The 24,473-nt window shown below is 45.6% G+C and overlaps 1 protein-coding gene across 1 annotated transcript in view; it reads left to right on the top strand.

Moving 5' to 3' along the window:
- The window catches only part of PAPOLG (poly(A) polymerase gamma), a 455,976-nt gene that overhangs the window by 45,514 nt on the left and 385,989 nt on the right, over nucleotides 1-24,473 (top strand). Inside the window, exon 2 of the mRNA XM_086927484.1 lies at nucleotides 21,691-21,846. Coding sequence (XP_086783610.1) covers nucleotides 21,691-21,846 — 156 coding nt within the window. The remainder of the gene's footprint in view (nucleotides 1-21,690; nucleotides 21,847-24,473) is intronic.

Below are 24,473 nucleotides of genomic sequence, written 5' to 3'. Positions count from 1 at the left end.
TGCATTTCCCCCACTTCCGCTCATTCCTCGCCTGTTGCACAGAATGAGGTTCCAACCGTGCCACATAATCCTGATTGCACCCAAGTGGCCGAGACGTCCTTGGTTTTCGGATCTTCTACTATTCTCTCTGACAAATCCGATACCTTTGCATCCTCTGCCTCATCTACTAACGATGCAGCAAGGTCAGATCTGCCATCCGGATCCAGCATATCTCCAACTTCATGCATGGAACCTGAGTACAATGAATTTGCAGGCATAAATATCGACTAGGATTGTAGGGTGGTACTAGCAAGTGCTCGCGCTCCATCTACCATCAAAACTTACCAGCTAAAATGGAAGCGTTTCTGTGCATGGTGCTCCACTAAGACCTTGGACCCATGTGTGCTCAGCCTGAGCAGATCTTGCTGTTCTTCCTGTCATTAGCAAGATCAGGCCTATCACACTCCACTCTAAAGGTGTTTCTGGCTGCAATTTCCAGTTTTCGCCATGATGGCGTAACATCTTTGTACTCATCCAGGATAATTAGGCAATTCTTCAAGGGCCTTTTTCGGATGTTCCCACCGATCCGTTGGCCCCCACCTAATTGGCGATTGAATTTGGTTTTATCTCAACTGCTTTTTCCTCCATTTGAGCCCATCCATTCTGCAAATCTAAAATTCCTTTCTTGGAAAGTGGCTCTTTTGCTTGCTCTGACTTCGTCCAGGCGTGTCAGCGACATCCAGGCATTTACTATACAGCCACCGTTTCTACAGTTCTCCAACGAGGCTGTTACGTTGAGGACAAATCCCAGTTTCATTCCAAAGGCTCCCAGTGATTTCCATCTCAATGAACCAATTATTCTAAACTTTCTTTCCAGCACCACAATCTGCAGCGGAACGCTCTTTGCACACTCTGGATGTAGAGCGTTGCCTCAAGTTTTACATTCAACGCACAGCGGCATTTAGAAAGACAAATCAATTATTTGTGGCATATGGCCCGGTGTGCAAAGGACAAGCTGTTACCAAACAGACTATCACCAGATGGATATCGTCTGCCATAACCTAACGTCCTCAGCGGGCTGGCAAGCCCCTTCCTGCTCAAGCTCGAGCTCATGTCGACTTCTGCTGCCCTCTTTGTGGGGGTACCTCCTGAGACACATCTGCAGAGCTGCTACTTGGTCTAGCAGCCATACTTTTACGAAGCACTACAGCCTGCAATCAACAGATGCCGCAGATGCAGCAGTGGGTCAAGCGGTGCTGCGGAATCTCTTCCGATGAAGGTGAGCCTCTGTTGCTACCCGCCTCTAGTCTTAAAGGTTTTTGGTATTTATTACTTATTTAGTGATATGTTTGCCAAGATTTTATTGTGTACCTCCTTTATGACTTGTGGTGATTTACTGCTTTCTACTCTTATTCATGCATGTGAATCTATGAAAGACACCCCTAATACTGGAGAAGAACAAAATTTACTTACCTGTAAACTGTGGTTCTCCAGTATTGGTGTCTTTCATAGATTCACATGCGACCCTCTCATCCTCCCCTCAGAGGCTCTCTTCTCCTCAGACTCTTATACTTACTTTGTGCTACGAAAATCGGACGACTTGGGCTTCTGAGGAGAAGGTTCTAGAGGAGGCTACAGCCTGATTGGCTGGAATGTGGACCAACACATAATGACTGTTACTAAAGTGAATTCTCCCTTGGGCTTTTCAATGGGCCTATTCTGTTCTATGGTACTTTTTAAAGGTTGCATTTCTATTGCATTTATGTATATTTTTATTTATGATATTCTCATATATACATGCATATATTACTGCTATTTTATGTACCGTGGGACTCCCACTTCGACGACGGGGAATATTCAAACATGTGAATCTATGAAAGACACCAATACTGGAGAACCACAGTTTACAGGTAAGTAACTTTTGTTCTTACTTACCATTGAATGGCTACCACGTCTCTAGTTTCCTTGCTTCCAATTGGTCAGCGCCTCATCCTTGATTCTGGCTTCATCCTGATCCCTCCCGTGGAGCATGGGCCAAGAACTGCTTCCTGTGGCAAGTCTCCTTACTCTGGCTGCAGGCTTCTGTAGGTAGACATTGTTTTAAAAAAAAAAAACCTTTCAGCATACATTCTTGAGTGCATGTGTTTGCAGTCCCTCTTTCACCCCCACTCTTTGCGTTGTTGAGCCCCCACCCGCTGTTCGTTTTTCTTTTAAAACCTCCTTTTGCCATCGTTCTCTAACACTCTGCCACCCTCCCCTGCTACATGTTTTTTTGTTCCCCTACCCTCCTTTCTGGGTATTTGCCACCCAAATTCCTCCCACAGTTTTAAGATATTTTGCATAGCAGTGGGGGTTCCTGTACAACATAGCTCAAAATTAAATGTAAACAAAGTGCTATGGTGCTGTCTACACTGGTTACGCCATAGGACTTTGCTTTTGTTTACTCTGAGCTGTAGAATAAAGCCTTTTTAGGGGCTCACTGATGCACCGGTCCTTAAACCAACAAAGAGATTGGCATGGAACCTGTACCCCACCACTGTCCACGAATCCCAGATGACAATGCTGTTCATCCGTGACTGGATGAACAGCAACCACCTAAAATTAAATCCGGACAAAAGTCCTCCTCACAGGTAGCCCATCGAACCCCTGGAGCCCCCACTTCTGGCCTAAAGAACTGGGACAAACCCCGTCCCCTCTACATCTGCTAAAACTTTGGGTCATAATCAACAATGACCTGACCATGAAAAATAAAATTGGATCTGTGGTCTTTACATGCTGTTTCCAGTTAAGAAAAATAAGAATAATCAGGAGGTTCCTAAATCCGGAAGCAAAAATACAGGCAGTTCTCGCTATGGTAATATCTCACATCGACTATGCCAACTCCCTTTACTTGGGCATTCCGGCCTACCTCATCAACTGCCTTCAAATGGTTCACGGGCAGGCTGATCCTTCAAGAAAATAGGCGCCAACATATTACCCCTCTGCTGAAGAAATTACATTGGCTCTCAATAACCCAGGGATGCGCCTTCAAGGTGGGATGCATGCTCTTCAAATCCCTGAATAACAAAAACCCAAAATTCCTCAACAGCTTGATCAATAAGTACACCCCCGTCCGCAACCTGCGATCTGCTCACTTGCATCTTCTGATCACACCTTTCAGGCTAAAACGTGCTAGGGGGACAAGGTTCGCCACATTAGCCCCAAATACTGGAACTCCCTGCCTTTGGAGATCATAGCCTGTACAGACCTCATGAGCTTCTGCCAACTCCTGTAAACATGACTATACAAACAGGCATACTAGTAACACCTTAGTCTAAAACCTTCAAAGCAGCGCCTAGAAACCAACCTGGTGTACGGGCGCTCTACAAATAAAGCTTAACATAACACTATATCAAGAGAATACCTTTATTAACCTCACATGAGGGAGACTGCGTCAATACGGTACCCTCAGGCCACTGTATGAAGCAGTCCAAGGAGTACAGAAACCAAGGGCATTTTATGTCCAGTTTTTTGCGGAGTTAGCATGGAGAATCAGAGGCAGTAAAAGTGTACACACAAATACATATAAGGATACATAAGAATCGCTTAGTCAACAGTGTGGGAGAAGTTACAATATTGCTGACATTAGTTAAAATAGCCTGACAGTACAGTGTAGAACAGGTGCATCCTAGCAACTACCGGCCTGTCTGAGCATGTGCAGTGCTCTGGCTCAATGCTGAAGGAGTTAACTGAGTCAAGCAGAATACAAGGGCAGGCAGCAGTGAAGAGGGAGAAGCACATGGTGAGCACATGGATAACTAAAATGGCTGCCCAAAACAAAATGGCTTCAGTTGATGCCGACAGCGATTTCAGCTAGTTTCCACAGAGCCATGTTGCACAGCAGCCTGCGTGTCTCCACCATTTTTAAAAAGACATTGACCACACCAATGGATCTTGCATAGGTGAATCATGAAGACTTTGCCAATGCTGGATTGTTTAATCACTTTAATAATTTGTCTTATTTCTAACCTAGTAAACTATGCTATTCTACTTCAATTGGAGGCTAGATTGTATCCAGCTGTTGCATTTCTCCTCCTCTCTTCCTCTGTAGTGATTCAAGACCCCACATTAGTTTACTGATTGTTTTGTTTAGCCTCTCTAATATCTTTTGGTATTAGTGTCATGCTCCCTTGAAATATAAAGTAATGTTCATAGAATAGTCCTCTTTGCCAGTGCCTCTTTCCCTGATTCTGATATTGGGAATGTTGGCCAGAATGCAAACCTTTTCCTTTATGCTGCTAAGATCTTTAGGTTTCGTTTCTTTGTTCCCAAAGTATCGAAATGGTTGCCACTTATAAGTAACTTTGTGTTTAATCAAGCATTTCCTTCTGTTGCTGTGTTGAGCAGATGCAGTAACACGCTTACATTTTCAAAGCCATTCAGCAACTACCTGCCACCCTCAAGAAGGCTGAAAATTTATACCCGCCACTGGGTAGAGTGAGATGTTTTCTTGTGTTGGAAGGAACCATACCCTCTTAATTTTTTTTTTTTAATTAAGTGCGGGGGTAGGAGAAAAACATCTTCCATGGAGAGTATATTTTCACACCGAAGAAAAATCTTTAAGTGTTTTTGCATTTAGGTTTTCAAATGATCAAACACTTGTATATTTGCTCATACAATAACAGATTTCATAAAAGTTTGCGGAGTATGATTTCCGGGCCTACTTTTGTTCAACTCCTATGAATTCCTGAACATCTTAAACCTGTACAAGTTAAAGGCAGCAGTTGCACTTCTATTGACTTTCTTTAAGAATGGGACCCTAATGTATTTATATTTTATTGTGGCCATAATGATTGTACAGAAATTCTGTAATTTTAATTTATAATACTGACATGCATAAAACATGTTTTTATAAACGGGTGTCTTGGAGAAGCAGTATTTAAAATTAAACTTTAAAACTACATGGAAGTTTTGCAAAACAGTAATGTGCAAGGTTTTTTTGTTTAAATTGCCATTTTTTCATTGCAAATTTTTTTTTAACTTAAATTGCTTTTGTGAATGAGACTGTCTCCTGCATGTTGCACAGCTGTGTTCCTGTTGCTTGAAAGGCCGATTGAAGGTATCCTGGTTTTAAATTTTGGCCCAAGTCTCGCACTAATTTGATGTATGCGTGAAGGTCTAGGCCTTTCCCTCGACTTGAGCGTGGTCTTGTTGTTGCAGGGTTTCTGCACAAACTGAGAATTATGTGAGAGAATATGGACCTTGGTGTATAGGGACTGGGTCTTCCTACCCCCTTAGTACCCACGAACCCAAGACCGACTGGCTATAGTGTCACTGGCTCTACTTCTCACTCACAGAGAAATAATGATTAGACACCCCAGAACAGAACACTTCCAGATCTCTCTGGAATCGCGGTAACAATACATACCCTTTCGGTTGCATTCTTGCTCTTGTCCACAATAAGATCTGACTCAGACCTGAAACAGTTAAAATATTTGTTTTAACTAACTTGCCCTAACATGCAGTATGTGCCACTACGAGAAGGAAAATGAATAGTACAAATAGAATCAGCATAGCAGCTAGTCCATATTTCATGAAGGGAGATGTCGCCTTAAAAAGACAATGGAGAAAAGACTATAGTACCAATCTCCCTCCCCTTGCTAAGAAGTATTATTTAATAGATCTGAGCTTTGTCAGCAGACCCCATACTTTAGCCTATAGATGGTAGATCTACTTCATAGGTGCGGTCTCCCTCTTCTCCCTGGAAAGGTTCCTCTCCAAGTGTGTGCTGCCTATTCATTTATTCTAATAAAACCCAAGTGAATTTGTCCAAACAGCTGCATCTGTATGTATGTGATGGCCAGAACAAAATAACAAGGGGCATTGTTGTTCGACCTTGCACATAATGTTCAGTCAAAATCCCAGGAACATGCAGAGTGTAAACACTGAGTTCTCAAGTGAAAGCAGTCACTGAAATTATTGCAAAAATAAAAACGTCTAACTTGTGCAAAGCAGTAGGCTAAGCTGCAACGTGCTCATGCTAATGGGCCACTGTTACAAATGGGATTTTTTGGCAGGCTAGAGCATGTGCCGAAGCCAGGCAGAAACCACCACTTTAGTCAGGATAAGGGAGTTGCACTCCTAAAATAACCCCTGCTCACCCCCTTGGTAGCTTGGCACAAGCAGTCCGGCTTATCTGAGAGGCAGTGTGTAAAGCATTTGCACATAACAAGCCGTAGTACCTTGTAAGCACTACGAAAGGACACCACACCAGTTTAGAAAAATATCCAATATTTTTATATATGCAAGACAAGACCATAAACAAAAATCCACAATTATCAAAATACGCTTTAAAAACAGTTCCTTGATGTCGATAGCCCCGGACGGAGCTAATCAGGGCGTCGTGAGAACCAATCCAAAGAGTACTGGCTGACTGCGGCGTCGCGAGCCAGCTACGGTGTCTAAAAGACCCACAAACGGTACCTTTTTAGAAATGCAGGTGTCTGCGACCTCTCGTTGAGTTTCCGAAAAGATGATTGCATGCGGCTGTTCCGGAGGTTGGTGCAGGAATCGTCTGGGCCCTTTAAGTCACACGCGTTGCAGGTCGATCTCATCTCTGTTGGAGTCGGGAGTGCTGGCGTCTGCAGGCTGTGTGCAGCGGAGCGAATGACAGCAGTGCGGCGTGCCCTCAGGTCATGGTGCAAGCAGCGGCTTGGTGGCGGCGTCATCTGTGAGACCAGAGTTGCGGTGCGAGCTGAAGACTGCTTGTCACGGTGCTGGCAGGTCACGGCTCTGGCAGGTCACGGCGCAAGCAGCGGCGTCATCGCTGCCATCAACTGACTAACTGGAGTCCATGGTGCTGAAGTCTGTAGGCCATTCGGTGAGACCAGGGTGGCATTGCGGCGGTGCCTTCAGGACATGTAGTCAGCAGGGCGTCTTAGAGTTGCTTTTCCGTTTCAGCACAAGACAACCAGTCCCCAATGTGTAGGACAGAAGATCTTGAAGTCTTTGTTCCCGAGACTTCTTGAACAGGGGGCAACCTCTACTTCTAGCCCTTGTAGACACTCGCAGGTGGAAGAAGAAAAAAGTTTGGGGATAACCCTGCAATAAAGGCCATTTCCAACAACCACGTAACACCCTCCCCTTGGACAGTTCGTTAGCCATATGCCAAGACAGGAGTCAGAGGTAAGCTGAGGCAAAGCGTCTCATTAATAGTTATGAAGCCAAAATTAAAATATAAATAAATATATATTATGTTGTATTACAAGTTTTGCCAATTGGGCGCTCCCAAAAAATATTTTTTTGCCATCAATTCATATTTAGTCTTCGAAGAACGAAATGTTGTGGGAAAAGTGGAATGCCATGAACTCCAGAATGTTGTCTGTCCCTTCCATTGTAAAAAGGTATGCTAGCCAGTTTAGTAGGTCGAACGAGCACATATGCTCCTCATATCCAGATGCTGTTAGGAGCATCGCGGGGCAGCCTAGGTCAACTTTGATGAAACTCTGAGCAAGAGGCGCTGGGCACAGGTATCAAGTCTGCCGTTGGTCCAAGCAAAGGATCGCTCTACAAGTGGCTACCCATGGCACATTCCTGGTCATGGGCCTTCAACGGATCCAATAACCGATCATAATCCAGGGTAGGCACATGTGGTATTGGAGAGGCAGACATCCAGGGCCCATTGAAAAGGGCACTGGATGCAGTGGAACAGGTTGCACGCAGGTGAAGTAGGCATAACGAAAGGTCAGCCAATAGTCTATGGCAATGGATGTCACTGGCATAGAACCAAAAATTTGCCACATCCGATCATGGTACAGATCGTGCCACCATTGCGAAGGAATAACCGGAGAACCAGGGTAATCCTTCCAAAGGTGCTGGAAAAAGTAGAAGGAATAAAGGCCGTATTACTCCAAAAATAGTCTGAAAGGGTAGAAACCAGGCCTGATCCCACAAGTTTAAAAAAGTGGGCAAGGTCCTATGTATCAAACATTAAATATTTGATGTATTAATTCTCCAGAGTAGAGTGGGAGATTTGTGTTTAGCAGCGAGTGTATCTCACTTGTGGTTCTCGTCACCTGCAATTCGAAGTTCTCTCGAACTGATATGAGACTGACTTCTTGTTGAAACAATTGCGCTTTTGAGTTTGCTTAGCTTGTTGAAATCTGTTTTCAAAGTTGGAATTGAAGATCAAAGAGAATTATCTACAATCCCATGTGGGGGTGGAAACCGGACTGTGCTGGGAGGTGAAGTAGTGTGCTCCCATCCCCCTTCTGTTTGAAAAGGCTCCCTTGAGCCTCTGAGCTGACAAGGTCTTGGAGATGCACCTGTGCGCCAGGGAGAGGTACAGAGACCCGAGAGGAATGTGGTAGCTTTCTCAGCAAACCCCAGATGAATTGCGTTTGATCTCTACTGATGAAGGATAAAATCCAGAAACACGTGTCTAGAGATTAACAGCACTAACCTGCACCAACCTTGCTGAAACACTCTGCAACACTTCAAGTAAGCTTGTAAATTGAACTGCATTTACCAGGATGCAAAGGGGCGAACTGTGCTGGGAGGTGAAGCAGTGTGCTCCCATCCCCCTTCCCATTGTTGCAACGTGTGTAACATTGATTAACTGTTACTATATACGGGACGCCTGCCCGTAAGCCGCAGCAATCGCTGTTATTCAGGATAAGATAACTGCCATTAGAAAGCAAAGGTAGCTCGGGAATAATATCTGGGACCGGGGTACCTTTAAAAAAAAAAAAGCCAGGTTAGGCGCCAAAACATTGCAGGCTCTGTGCAGTTTAACTTGTTTACAGACTAGGGTGTGTCCTATTGCGGAATCAGTCCTCCCCTGTAAGGATAACTTACTTATCTGCCAACTGACATCTCTAGGTGAAAGGTAGCAACCATAACTCATTACAATTATTGCCGGCGGTTCATATATACCAATTGGGTAGTGTTTCATGCAGGCCGTGAACTGAAAAAGGGAGATGGGCAGTGAAATAACTCCATGTATTAACCACACAGCTGAATCAGTCTCTGCTACAGAAAATGGTAACTGTTCTAATTGTTAATTATGTAACAATGTGTATGTTGCGTCTTTCACGGGCATTAATTTCTGTTTATCAGTCAAATTAAATGGCAAAAACAGTGCAGAAGGATTCAAATAATTCCATGGCACTTTTCCATTTTTGAGTGTTTGCAAAGTCCAAGCAAACTACATCACAGAACGTAACTGATTTTGATCATGATACAAAAACAGACCCCTCCTGTTGAATGTCAGTGGCAAATGATACAATGTTATCCAAAGTATATATATGGGAGGACAGGGTCCTAATGCGGTTATTGGCAACTCCATGAACCTTTTCTAAATTAGCTTGATCAATTTGGCGAAGACGTAATGCAGCTTCTATTGTCAGTGTTCAAAATTCATTATACGCTGAATAAATAAAATAATTTGTGCGAGGGGTCTTTGGACATAAAATCTGCTACATTTATTTCACCTGACAGAAGAGAAAGGTGTTTCGCAGACAGTGTGGAATGTTTCACCATTGCTGATATAATTTACTCACTGAGTATGTGGTAACTGTATGAGTGTTGGAAACGAGGATCAGGTCTACTTTGTGTAAAAGCTTTTGTAGTATTCAGAAAGCATAATTGGCATGCATTGGAGCTCGTTGGCCACTCTAACCATCCCACGAGGTCAATATCGGACTAGTTAAGTGTGCCATTTTGAAGCATGACAGCAAAATCGTCAATTGTGTAATAGGTGTGTTTGCCATGTATCGTATGTAGCCATTATTGGAACGGAGGGAATATAAAATTTTTTGGCTGTCTAAACCAAAACATTTAGTCTGTTGTACTGTGTCATTATAAAATAAGATTTGAGATGGTATCGGACAAGCACAATGCAGTGCTTCGGTGCCTTTAACTTGTCAATATTTAGTACCCTAAAATAGATTTTAAATCCATTGTCTCCTTCCAATGATCATAACCCATCACGAACAAATCATTCCTGAAGGACATGGAGTAAACCAATTGAGTGTGTTTAACCTAAATTTAGTTTCGGTTGGCATCTTTAATTTATAAATATAGGACTGTGGGTCTGACTGTAATCGGAAAAATACGCAAATTTACTTTGTTGCATCTTTGAACTTACCTGTAAAGGTGTTGGGCAATGTTCCCACTGGGTATAATTAAAAAAACGGAGTATTGGTCTTTTGTAAAAAAAAATGTTGGCCATAATGTTAATAACAGAATAAATCTGCATAATTTGCGGAATTCAAATACAAGTCTTAAGTGTTGAAAGCAGCGTAACATTTCAAATCTGGGAACGAATGGCATGAACATACCAGTCATCAGTGTATGTCCGCCAAAACCACATCTCCTAAGGAAACGTGGAAAACCTATGGAATGTTCAAAATTTAGGTCTGCCCATGGATATCGCATGAAACTTTATCCCAATCAATGCCATCAGCAACAGGAAACACCAAAAAATTGTCAAGGGCTTTGTCTTGTTTCATGACCTGACGATGTATGGGGGGCTAGAACTCCAACAAAGTACACAAGAGAGCGTTCAGGTAATTATTGTCCATTAATCAAGAGAAAAAACTGTCACAATCCCAATTCACATGAAAAGGAACACCAGTGTCCGCACAATCCAGACGTGTCCATGGAGGTACTAGGTAAGTCTTCTTGAACCAGGAGATGAAAATACTTTTATGTGTTGGGGGCTTTGCCACAGATGAGGAACATGTGTCCGAGGAAAAGCAGTACGATCCAGTGTCCGAGGAAAAGCTAGTACGATCCATATAATAACCACTGGACCCCAGCTGAAACAACTGGGGAGGTGAAGCATTGGATGTTTCAGGTATGGCACTCTCAGAAATGTTAATTATGACCTCAACTGGTGGAGAAGCATACTCCATATCTGCAGATGTGGATGTAGAAGGAAAAATTGGTAGTAAATCAATTTAAGTTTCCATCTGCCCCCTCAATGTGGTGGGGAGTAGACGACTAAACAGAAGCCTTCGAAAGATCATGGCGAGGATTGCTTGGAGACATACCGTTCAGTATCAGCCATATGGTGTAGCTTGACATGTTCTATTGAAATGTAATTCTCCTTACAACCATGCAATGGAGACAGGATCACAGTACGGGTGCCTTTTAAACCAAGGACTCTGACCAGTGCGCAGTAGGATGGACCAAATTCCTTTGTTTTCCAACTTTTCTTAGACCAGATCTCAAACTTTAGGAAGCCAGTCAGAAACCAGAATCCACATTGCTGGATCCGTGGAAGAGGGCAACAGGGCTCTTGCATGGAAATCATGAGCTGTTTGACGATCCTGTAACACAACACAATGATTATCTACGTTGTTGCGACAGCAGCCACAACGTCTAGGCACAAACATTTTAATGCCAAAGAGCATTTCGTATTGGGTCTGCCCACCCAGAGATCTTCTAGGGGGCTTGAGTGCACATTGGACACTACAGAGAAGAGTCCACCAACCCCTGCCAGTACCCAAGACTCTCGCTGTCAAAGATTTCTTTAAGTCGGGGTTCATCCCTTGCACCACAGAATTGCCCTATGGCTGGTATCGAGACGAAAATTGCACCTGCACCCCCACAGACTTCATCGCATCCCGGTAAGCCTTAGAGGCAAACGCAGGACCATGGTCGGAATCTAAGGTGCCACAAGCAAATGTCCCGACAAAGACACGCAAATCTTTAACGACCGTTTGAGCATCAGCACTACGTTGAGGCCAAGCCTAAAGGAATCTAGTTCATGAATCCACTGCAACCAAAATGTGTTTAAATGCAGTGTCAGATGTCAAAGGACTGCAGTGATCAAGATAAATGCAGCCAAATGGCTGATTGGAGATGTAAAGCTGAGTGTGGGGTGGATCTGCAACAGTAGATGGCTTAATTTGTTGACCAATGTCCCAAGAAAGAACATTTACGAGCCTGATACAAACCATGCCACCAGAAACGTTGCTGTAAGATGCTGTCACTGATATTCGGGCATGCACAGGTGTTGCGTCTTCATGTGCAGTAATGCTCAATGAAATATTGCAGTCCTCGTTTGGAATCAGCTGATCTCCAATGGACGCGATAATTGCAAGTGGGACTTGATCAGGTGACAAGTGGTAGGAATAACGAGAACCCTGGTGAAACTGTGCCCTCCTTTGTGGCTGCCCTCCTTTGTGGCTGCAATTGCTGCTAGAATATCATCCTTTTTAGTCATAGATCTAGTGACTGCTGCTAATGAACAAGTGGCTACTGCAGATTTGGCTGCCTCATCAGCCAACAAATTGCCAACAGTGTATGCTCCCACACGTTGATGGCCCCAAAATATGAATAACTTGTGAGTGGCAAGCACTCCTCAAGAGCGGCCACTTTAACCCAAAGCGTTTTATGCCTAATTGCGGCACCTTTAGAATCACAAAAAACATTTTGTGTACTGAAGAACAAGTTGTCACTGAAGGATTGTTCACAGTAAAAAATCGTGTAGGAACCTCTGGATCAGCAAATACAAGGGCTAAAACCAAAGCACGTAGCCCTGAAGTATTTCAGGGTTCCCAAGGCCTACACGCTCCAGAGATTACCCACATACACAAAAGAACTGTTGGCACGGAAGCTGTAAAAGGCAAAGAACAAGTTTATTAAAACCCCATGGGGTGGTGGTACACTCAAACAGCACCCTTCGGTATTGCAAGAGGTATCACACCGAACACCGGTGTGACCCCGTTTATATACAATTTTGGGGCAATAAAAGATAGGCGGCACAAGTTTAAGACACAGTTTTAGAGACATAGATGGTCATGTTTTGGAATACTGCCAGCTCATTGGAGGGTTTCAAACCCGCTGGTCCGTTAGCGGCACATTCCTGAAGATATACGGGTCAGTGAGAACTGCGCATGTGTGGCTTGACCAGTACTAAAAATAGCCTGTTGCTGGGCAGATATGAGTGGTCAGTGGAACGGACAAAGGACTAAAGGGCACGTCGGCCACGAGGCCGCTCATGATCTAAGATGGCCGCCACAGTATTCAAAATGGCGTTTATCGTATACAGCCAAGTTAAGGAGGACAACGTGTAGGTTCAGCTAATCGCTAACACGGACGGGCCAATTACAACAGCCCCGCTAATTGAGCAGTGCAATCTCATAGAGACTGTGTGTACCAGGGAGGATTTAAAATCCTTTTTTTTTCTTTTTTCTTGCAACATTACAACAGCTGGGCGCTCTGACTTAATCCAAAGCTCAATTGCTCACATTTTTTCCGATTATTCAGCCCATTAACGTTAAAGGAAATCACTCTAAGCCCCCCAATAGACTTGTATATAAATCAATGATAATTCATTTAAACCAACTTCTTGCCAACTTACTTTTTCCATCAAAATCCAACAAGAACTTCAATTTGTTCATTTCTCCCCCCTCCCCCCCCATCCCACACCCCACCTCAGGTGCTCCCCTCCAGCACCTAGCCCTGTGGCCCTGTACTACACCTTCACCTCCTCCCCACGCTGGCCACCTGACACTAACCCCTCTCATGGAGGCGCCTTGTTATTGCGCCCCTGACCCTGTGACCCCCTGCTCCTCACCTACCCCCCACCCCCCACAATCATATCTAGTTACATCAATGTCTTATTTGGGCTTAACTCTGCGCCAGCTGGTTAAGCATCTCACGTGCCTCATCAACATCAGTAAACAAGTAGAATTTTCCTTTGATCAATACTTTTAACTTTGCCTGCTGTGCCATCGAAGCTTGCACACCCTTGTCCTTAAATAATTGCAGAATCTTTACAAAGTCTTTTCTCCGTCTAGCAGCGGCAGCCGACATATCTGAGAAAATCCGACATTTAGTAGTTGGATTGGCATGTAATTGTCTTTGCTTAAAGGCCTGTGATAGGATTGTTTCTTTGACACGTACATCGGCAAAGTTAACAATAATTGTCCAAGGAAACTGAGCATTAGGAAATGGACAAGCTGGAACTCTGTGCGCATATGTGATAAGTCTCCCTTGAACTCGGGGATTACCTCTCGAGAAAAGAAGGAAGTAATCCATTGCATCCTATCCAAGCCTTCAATATTCTCTGGCACGCCCACTACTCGAAGGTATGACCTTCCATTATAATTTTCTAGCTCATCCAATTTAATTTCAAAGGCTTTCTAAGATTTGGATATAGTAGACACCTGTTTCTGCATAATAGTCATATTGTCCTCCAGCCCTGAAATTCTAGTCTCAGATTCTTGTAATGGAGTTGGAAAAGAAGCCATTGAATCTTCAATTTTATCCAAACGCTTACTAATTACTGCCAATTCTGCCTTTTGAAATTGCTTCATCTCTCTGATTTCCCCTAAAATCAGATTTAGCATGTCTTTCACTGAAATTTGAAAGTCCCCAGTAGTCTTCGTCTCAATCTCCAAAATCGGGCTCTGTGCCATTGTATGTGCCATAGCATCACCATTAGAATATAATTTAGATTGTTGTAGGGTAAAAGATGCGGCTGAAGGAACAACCGTAGAAGTACTAGTAGAAAAAGTTGAGACTTCATTATCACTCAAAAATGCAGTTTTGATATCTAAGGACGGGGAATCTATTAAGTTGACTAAGTCACTAGTTGACGTCGTTAAATCTGTAGTATTTAAAGAGGTTGGGGCCCCTGGCAAAATTGCCCGAGTTCCGACTGTTAGCAGTAGTATGCACTGTGCCCTTTCGCTCAAATAGCGGAAATTGTTTAGAGACCTTAGGAGTGGAAACTGTCGGGACATCTTTAGGTACCTGTGGATCCTGTGCCGCTGCTGAATTCTCACCTTGTACCAATTCCGATGATTTTACTACTGAACACAAGGCCATGTCCATTCCACCCACAGGCAACTCTAATATCTCCTTCCCCTCGCCAGTAATGGTTACCAGGGCCTTGTTGGTGAACCTGTGTAATGTTATCGCTCGGGAGGTTGTCTTCACCTTCTCCAGAGCTCTCTGAATTTTCGACAGAAGAGTTTTCCTTCTCTGTAGCAGGTCCTGCCCGTTTAGCTTTCTCTGATTTATCTTTAAGTTGTTGACGTCGTATTATCGCCCTGGCCGTCAATTGCTTGCCCATAATCTGAGCCAATTCCCGCTGCGCCCAAAATAAGTACAGTAAGTATAACAAGGCGATGTATTCTCACCTCAATCTCTGACCTTCAATCTTTAACCAGAACTGAATCGGTCCAGTAAGCACCAAGAAAAGCCAGGGCGTCGGGAATACTAGGACTTTTAGTTTACGACGATTTCAATCACTGGCAGGACCCTCAGTTATTCGAAGTCTTACCCACACAGCGCCTTCAACGCAAAACTATACAGCGGAAGCGGCGGGGCAGAATGATTTCAATCAAAATTGGTCCAATAACCTCTCTGGTCGCTGGGAATGCTGGGACTTGTAGTTTTCTACCCAGACCATATCATCGGCCTCAATGCTCCGCTATGACTGAAGCAGCGGGGTAGAGCAATTTCAATCAGCTGTAAGACCTCCAGTAATACTTAGTCAGCACCACTGAATTCATCTGAAATCCGAGCCTTTCAATAGGCTCCTAGGTACTGGTTACTCCACTCCGGAATTGTAATTTTTCCAAACCGAGCCCTCAGGAAAAGTTTAACTCACTGCAGCGCTGTAAAGCGTTTATTCAGAATAACAAACCGCTCCCAATAAAGATTAATTGCTGTGTTCAGCGCGTGACTAGTACTAACTTCAACATTTGTTTGTCAAAGATGCCACCGACTATTGCGTTTCCTTCCGAGACTCTACAATGAAAGGGAATGCCCCGCAGGGCCACCGATGCAAGTAGATGACGGCGCCTTCGAGCGCTTCTGAAATTTCCAGGGTCTTATTTTAGAAAAAGCTTTCCTTTGTGAGAATACACCTTGGGAGAAACTCTTCCTTCGTAGTTTTCACTGCATCCGAACTTCCGTATCAGCCAGCACCACAGCATTCGCAACGTGTCACGAATACAGCATGTATCCTCGATGCACCGCAATCAGTTAAAACGCCGCAGGCACAAAAGGAACGCTATGCATCCACCTCCAGCGCCATCACCCTCGTGGAACAGAGTGAGGGGGAGGAGCAAGGAACAGGAAGCTCAGGTCCTACGTGGAGGTGTGGAACTCCACCGTAGCGAGCCGAGAATTTAAAATCCTTGTCAACAATGTGCCCTGCGACAATCGCACAGGCGGCAGAATAAGTATGTTTAGAACTAATGGCAGGCTGCGCAGAACAATCAGTATAAATAATGCATTTATACGTATCTAGTGGGAGTAACAAAGGAAGATGAACATGTTCATACTGAGCACTCCTGCATCTATAAAGGATGGAAGATAGTTGACATCAACCGATGTCCAAGAACTTGCCCATTGTATCCAATAAGGATGCAAGGCTTTAGAATTCGGGGCACTAGCCTTTGTAACTGCTTTTAAAGCAGGTTCCGGCGAAACCAAAAAAATGCGTTTTCCCTGAGCCAAAGAGCGTTCTTTAAGAATCGCCATGTGGACAGCTGTCAAAACATTTCCGTAGAAGAGAAACGCATCTCCTGAAGTGCACAAATGCGATTTATAGGCTATGGGGACAGTGTCTTTGATGCCCCCCTTCTCATTGATGTTTAAGTGAACCCTAATGCGCCTGGTACAATTGGTATGACCAAATTAGATTTCTCGTGTTAACAAGAAGTTGGTCGCAAGCAGATCAGACTGCAGAGACCGAAGAATTGCGGTATGTTTCAGAAGCCAACAAGAAGCAGAGAAAGAAGTTTGTATCAATGAGTAAAGAGGTTTGATACGCTGTGCATAATCGGGAATGCATGTCCTCCCAAAATTCAACAAGCATTGGAAATGCAATAGGTCTCGCACCATTAGAGTTAGTGCTTTTAGAATTGTTTATGGGTTTTTTTTGTAAATGTTTAGCATTTTTGTTTCCTGTAGCCAATGCTAAAGTATTACAAATAAAAAAAGCCATAAACATTTCTAAAAGCTCTAACTGAAATGGTCTGAGAACTATTGCACTGTGTGAGTGTGAGTGAGGGTGAGTGAGGGTGAGTGAGGGTGAGGGTGAGGGTGAGGGTGAGTGAGGGTGAGGGGTTGAGGGTGGGTGAGGGGTTGAGGGTGAGTGAGAGTGGGTGAGTGAGGGGTTGAGGGTGAGGTGTTGAGGGTGAGTGAGGGTGAGTGAGGGGTTGAGGTTGAGTGAGGATGGGTGAGGGTGAGTGAGGATGAGAGTGAGAGTGAGGATGAGTGAGGAGTTGAGGGTGAGGAGTTGAGGGTGAGGAGTTGAGGGTGAGGAGTTGAGGGTGAGGAGTTGAGGGTGAGGAGTTGAGGGTGAGGAGTTGAGGGTGAGGAGTTGAGGGTGAGGAGTTGAGGGTGAGGGGTTGAGGGTGAGTGAGGGTGAGTGAGGGTGAGGGGTTGAGGGTGAGTGAGGGTGAGGGGTTGAGGGTGAGTGAGGATGAGTGAGAGTGAGGGTGAGTGAGGGGTTGAGGTTGAGGGGTTGAGGGTGAGGGGTTGAGGGTGAGGGGTTGAGGGTGAGGGGTTGAGGGTGAGGGGTTGAGGGTGAGTGAGGGGTTGAGGGTGAGTGAGTGAGGGGTTGAGGGTGAGTGAGGTGTTGAGGGTGAGTGAGGGTGAGGTGTTGAGGGTGAGTGAGGGTGAGGTGTTGAGGGTGAGTGAGGGTGAGGTGTTGAGGGTGAGTGAGGGTGAGGTGTTGAGGGTGAGTGAGGGTGAGGTGTTGAGGGTGAGTGAGGGTGAGGTGTTGAGGGTGAGTGAGGGTGAGGTGTTGAGGGTGAGTGAGGGTGAGGTGTTGAGGGTGAGTGAGGGTGAGTGGTTGAGGGTGAGTGAGGGTGAGGGTGAGTGAGGGGCACAAGGCCTAGTATTACCAACCCAAGATCCCTTCATTACTGATCTCTCCCTGGAAGACTTACATATTACTCCTCACAAAAGCTGATAATGCAACTTTTTGGTTGTGGGGGAAACAATATGGCAAAGGCGTTCACCCACACGTGGGTGGGTTAACTTCAGGCTAACTGGGTGTTTAGTACAGTGTTAAATTTTAAAAGCTGAAAAACCACCCTAATGACAACGTTGGAGCCACCAGGAATACAAGACCTTCCATAGTACATCAACATGCAATGCCCACTAGTTTATAAGGGGGGTGCTGCCCCAAATAATTATGGAGCTGTAGCACCTTTAAAACACAGTGGAGTGGGTTTAAAAGCCAACATCAGTAATAGCAACTTGTAATTGTGGATAAAGATCATTATGGTGTCCACAAAGGTTGGAAGACAACATTTGGGGTCAATCTTCCGTTGTATGGTGTTTTGTATTTCAGGAGTTAAGAACGCCTTATAACTCCACTTGCAGGGCTAAAATAAAAATAAAAATTAATTTTAAAAAAAACAAAAAAACCACACCCCACAACCCAAAACCTTTACTTCTTGTTATTAAGGAAGGAATAAAAAGAGCAAGCTCGACGTGCAATGCCTCCTAAATACCCCCTATATTTCATCCTGTGAAAGAGTACACAGATGTGATGTGCGCACGGGAAGACCACAATGGCAGCAATTTGTTTGGGATGGCTAGTTGGCCACAGAAGCCTTCCTTTAAGTCCACTTGGTGGGAAACACTAATGGAGGGTAATGTTTCTATTGTTGCCAAGAGGGTGACCTCATCCTTTGCCTCGTTTCCAAACCCCTAAAACAGTGTGTTTACAGGCTAGTATCCTCGTTAGGACAGACGTTTACCACTAGCATCGCAGCTCTTGGATGCCATTGTGATTCAACTGAAATGACAAAGTACGACCTAGAACTTCTGACTCTCCTAAAAGGAGTTTGGGCAAGCAGTAAGAGGTGGTTATCGGTTTGGAATAAAACAATTGTCTACTCAGAGCACTTGCCTATAAAAGTAAATAGATCTTTATTCATAAACAGGAAGAGCACGGTGATATAACTGAAATACAGATCATCAAGTTGTCCTATCACATTACAGGGTTTAAAGATAAAACCGCAAACATTATTCTAGTGCCTAAGCACTGTAACTTTGAGGCACTAGATTTAAGTAGTGATATGGCTGAAACACGTGATGTTCTTGGTAGTTGAGTTTACTGCCCCATCTGGTGACCTCTGAGGCTACGACAGGACATGCCAATTCCACTCTGGTTAATAATCTATCCGGGATGATATGACCCGCTTGCTCTTTGCTGTAGTTTCCTCTGCTGCTTGGTGGTTTAATGAGTAGTTTTTTGGCGCCGAGTGAGCAGATGACTTAAAACCAATAAAATCCCTTGGACCGTACATTAGGGGGAAGGAGGGCAACAATTAATCAACATGTAGACTAGAATATCACATGGCACACATATAAGACAGTTTGTGGCGCCTGGCTGCCAAGTGAGTCAAACATGTGCCAAGTCTCAGGCAGGACTCCAGTTCTGCGGCTCCTGATCTCGTTTCCCAACTAAGCAAGAGATTATTCTGCTACATTCAGGAAAGTTCACTTATATGCGCAAGCGGGTGGTAGCAGAAGGAAACGTAGCAAATGCAAAGAAGTTAAAAAAAAACCTGTCGAACTGTTACAATACATAAAACAAAAATAAATGAAATATGAAAAAGTAAATAGAAGCACAATCAAAGCAAATAGGTTTCCATTTAAAGACCAGACTAAAGCCTTCTGCGGTGCAAATAAAGCATAAATAATTGTTTTCTGTATAAACTGCATTTATGAAGAAAATGCGTGAAGATTACGTAATTACGAGATCTAAAAGTAGTCCAACAAAATCATGGAGAAAGAGGCAGAAAGATCCAGGAAGAGGTAAGAGATAAGTCCGCTTTAAGCCACAGACAAAATGTTTTACCTCTGCAGAGACGTCTGGTCCTCGAGGAACGAATGCATGGTGGAGGAGAAATGCGACACGGCGGGCAGGGGAGGGGGCGGAGCGGGGAGAGGGAACAGACGAAGGAACGGCAGATAAGGGGAGGGGGGAGGAGAAATGCGACACGGCGGGAAGGGGAGGGGGCGGAGCGGGTAAAATAAACAACCAAACAAGACGGAGGGAAGAGAGGGGAGGGGGGAGGAGAAATGCGACACGGCGGGAAGGGGAGGGGGCGGAGCGGGTAAAACAAGACGGACGTGCACGCGCTTTTAAGCTCAATGCGCATGCGCATTGAGCTTAAAAGTCACGGGCACTGCAAGGAATCGCCACGATTCCTTGCAGTGGATAAAGAGTGGATAAGCCCCCATAGTCTCGCTTGCTCGATGCGCATGCGCATCGACAGGCGAGACCTAAAAAGGCCAGCAAAGACTGCAATTTGGAACATATGAGTTATGCCCTTCTTATACTGACATTGGACTTCTGTCTGTTGTGGGTTAGGATTTAGAGCGTTGGCGTTACTGGAGTAGTGGCCTGCTGGCCTACTCTTGTAAAATTCCATCCTCTGTACTAACCCAGACCCTAGCCCTAACGTTCGGAGCATGTTATGCGTTGGAAGACACATATTTCGCAAAATGTAACAATGTTAACTACTTATGCTCACAGAAATGCTCTTTGATTCTCAAACACAGGCAGAGGTATTGGATGCACATTTTTGTGATAGTTTTCAAAATGTACTCAAGTTTGCAATTAGATTTAAAAATAAAACTGACAGTTACAGGCAGTTTTGCTAAACTCTGCAATTTTTTATTGCAACTTTCAATACAAGTTCTTTAAAGCATTTCATAAAACATGTTTGATGCACACTCTGATTTAAAAACATTGGCGAATTGGGGTGAAACCATTAAGAGCAACTATACCTAGTGTAGATGTACCACTCAATTGAGCACACACATTTACCCAGTTTACACATTAAACTATCTATGTACACACCTTGGATGCATACTGTTTTTACCATGGTAGGCCTTTGTGTGTCCTTGTGTTCAGCAGGTAATGCTGCACCAAGAACACAATGAGGTTGTGAGTAACTGGAGTGAACGCATATGCACCCAGCCGATCTCCAATTATTGGTTTAGTCCCTCGTGGCATGGGTGAGTGATGGTAGACTAGTGTAAGTGATAACCGTTTCAGAGATGGGGCTGTCCTTGGGACGTGTCCATATGGAGGCTACACCTTTCTCCCCTTCTGGAATATACGTAACGGGTCCTGTGCGCCTGAAGCATGGTTATCCCAAAATGAGCAGCCATTATCTGAAATCACTACTCCAGAACATTGTACACATGAAACCTATAATCTGTACTATGGAACTATGAACAAAGGGGGAAAGCTACCAGAGGCCCTACCTTGCTAGAAACTGCATAGGATGCATACAGAAGAAAAATGTCCCGAGTTTTCAAAGGGGCCTTGGTTTCTGACTGTAGGGGTTATTAGGCTAAATTACGCCTTTTAATGAGTAGTTCTACACGTGCTTTGTGATCAGGAAGTAGAAGTGTCATTATTCAATATTCTCAAGTTTATGGATTAAATACTAAACTCATTTTGACTGAATGACACGCCTAGGTCTATAACAATCCATGTTCAAAATGCACAAATTGTATGCAGAAGCAACTGGTTTGACCATTTTATAAGGGCAGATTTGTAAAGAGACCGATAATTATTTGAGGAAATGTCATCTGTCATTGTCTCCTGGAACGTCCTCCAACACATCGCATACAGTGGAATTTTATATTATGTATATCTGCACACTGTCCAGTGGTTTCATTGCTTTGATGGTTTGTGTTCTAACAGATATATTCTTTTTCCCTCAGAAGCCACAGGCTGGAGCAGCCTCCCAAACATTATGGAATTACCTCGCCTATTAGCCTGGCTCCTCCCAAAGAGATTGACCACATTTATACGCAGAAGTTGATTGAAGCAATGAAGCCTTTTGGAGTTTTTGAAGATGGTGAAGAATTAAATCACAGGTACTTATAAAGTTGTAAATGTTGTCTTTTTAGGTTTCGCTGGGGGGCGGAGCCGTTAGGCTCCTCCTCCAGAGAAATCTATTGAGTACAGTAAGCACTATGGAACACGCCCCCCCGTCCCATTGGCTAGCTCCATAAATGGAGCCTAGCCATTGGACGAGGGACCTGTCCATCAATGCCGGACCAGACACGGGGGCGTTCCCGAGATTCTTTGGCTTTTGCCGACGTCACGCGACGCCGGGAACGCCCCCGAGTCTGGTCCGGCCGGGCCGTGCTTGCTGCTGTCCCTCTCCACCCTTTTTGCATCGTATTCAAGGCCGTGGGCGGGGTTTATTTTTTTTTTTTAGTCCGTTTTGTTTGGTCATTGTGTGGCCGATCTCCGCCAGAGGAAGTCCATGCTGGCCGTTCCCGCCCCCCCTCCCGCTGTCCGTGTGCCTCCCCGCCCCCCCTCCCGCTGTGCTGTCCATGTGCTCGTTGGTTGCTTGTGCTTGTTTATTTTGCCTGAAATAGTGAATGCTCTGTCACTTGCTGAGATCTGTTTATTTGAAACATGTTTCCCGCCTCCCGAGCCGCAGCCGGTCCCGATGCCGATGTAGCACGGCCTCCGCTCTCCCCGCCTCCCTCTCCCCTCCCACAGCAGATCCCCGCCTCCCCTCCCACAGCAGATCCCCGCCTCCCTCGTCTCTGGTCGGGCTCCCGGCAGCTGTTCTTTGCTAAAGCATCTCCCCGCCTCCCTCTCCCCTCCCACAGCAGATCCCCGCCTCCCCTCCTCCCCTCCCACAGCAGATCCCCGCCTCCCCTCCTCCCCTCCCACAGCAGATCCCCGCCTCCCCTCCTCCCCTCCCACAGCAGATCTCTGCCTCCCCAGCCGCAGCCGGTCCCGATGCCGATGTAGCACGGCCTCCGCTCTCCCCGCCTCCCTCTCCCCTCCCACAGCAGATCCCCGCCTCCCCTCCCACAGCAGATCCCCGCCTCCCTCGTCTCTGGTCGGGCTCCCGGCAGCTGTTCTTTGCTAAAGCATCTCCCCGCCTCCCTCTCCCCTCCCACAGCAGATCCCCGCCTCCCCTCCTCCCCTCCCACAGCAGATCCCCGCCTCCCCTCCTCCCCTCCCACAGCAGATCCCCGCCTCCCCTCCTCCCCTCCCACAGCAGATCTCTGCCTCCCCAGCCGCAGCCGGTCCCGATGCCGATGTAGCACGGCCTCCGCTCTCCCCGCCTCCCTCTCCCCTCCCACAGCAGATCCCCGCCTCCCCTCCCACAGCAGATCCCCGCCTCCCTCGTCTCTGGTCGGGCTCCCGGCAGATGTTCTTTGCTAAAGCATCTCCCCGCCTCCCTCTCCCCTCCCACAGCAGATCCCCGCCTCCCCTCCCACAGCAGATCCCCGCCTCCCTCGTCTCTGGCCGGGCTCCCGGCTGTTCTTTGCTGAAGCACTAACAGTTGAACTACTTATGCTTCACTGAAGACAGATGCAGTCCCGTGATAAGTTGATGTGCCAGAATAAATCTTTATTGGAACTTACTTGAAGACGTCTTCTCTTTTGTTGAATATTGTACCTTGGCACACCTTGCAAAGTCATATTTCGATCATGTCTCTTCCAATGTGCTTTTGATTTTGCAACCTAAACTTTGGTGTCTTTAGACAACACCAGTCCCAAAGGAACAGGCGGCTTGACAAGCTTACTCTTCGACCCCAGTGGCCCCCTCTCTCCCATCCGCCCAGCCTCTGCCTCCTCTCCGTGTGCCACGTTTCGTTGCCCGCGTGTTCATATTAAGGAGCTCACCCATATGAATTTGCCTGTATTCGTTTGTCCGCTCTATTTATTTTAAGACTTTTTCTGTGGTGCTGCCAAGGCACTTTCTAGCGCTTAGCAATGGGACTCAATGAGCTTGTCAAAGAGAAACTCGCTGAATCGAAGTAGCCAGGACTGATCCAGGGCGTTGGAACCGGCCGCGATGTCAGGATGTCTGGGGGCGTAGCTGGCAGAAGAGGTGGCTTTTCGCCCTCGTGGAATTTTGTGTGGTTCTCCTCACGTCTGAGGTATCTTTGGAGCGGGCTCCAGAGTGTAGCGCCTTGAAGCTAAAAGGAGCGCCTGTCAGATGTTCTGCACCTCGCAGGACGAATTGCCAGCGAGTTCAGTGAGGCATTGCCGGCCTCGGGTGCCCATATGGCTGCTAGGGGCTAACACCTTGGATATTGACCCACGTGTGATGCTGTGTAGTGCTCTGGGGCAAGCACTCGAGCCATCGCAGAAACTTCAAAGTGCGCGAGATGTGGTCGTGGCACTGATTGACAAGCAGTGACTTGGGCCCCATGTCTCTCTCCCCTCATAAAGGGTTGGTGAAATAAAAGGGTATCAGCCGGGGGGGAGAGGGGACGGGCACGATTGGCACTTTTTTTCTGCCCCCGGCCGTGAATGCAAACTTCTCACTGGAAGACATTACAGTGATTTAGTGTAGAAAACAATCGGCCGCGAGCTGCTCTGTAATGGAGCATCAGTAACTCGCGTTTGCAGTGTCCAACATGTTAATGTATTCGGAGCTGCTAAGTAGCCTAATGTGTCCTGCAACAGCTCAGCATGGCTTGTTAATTCAGCCAGCAGTGCATTGTATTTTGGGACCTATAGTCCGG

Source organism: Lissotriton vulgaris, chromosome 6 (assembly GCF_964263255.1).
Source record: "Lissotriton vulgaris chromosome 6, aLisVul1.2, whole genome shotgun sequence".
Lineage (NCBI taxonomy): Eukaryota > Metazoa > Chordata > Amphibia > Caudata > Salamandridae > Lissotriton > Lissotriton vulgaris.
This window is presented reverse-complemented; position numbering and strand designations above follow the sequence as displayed.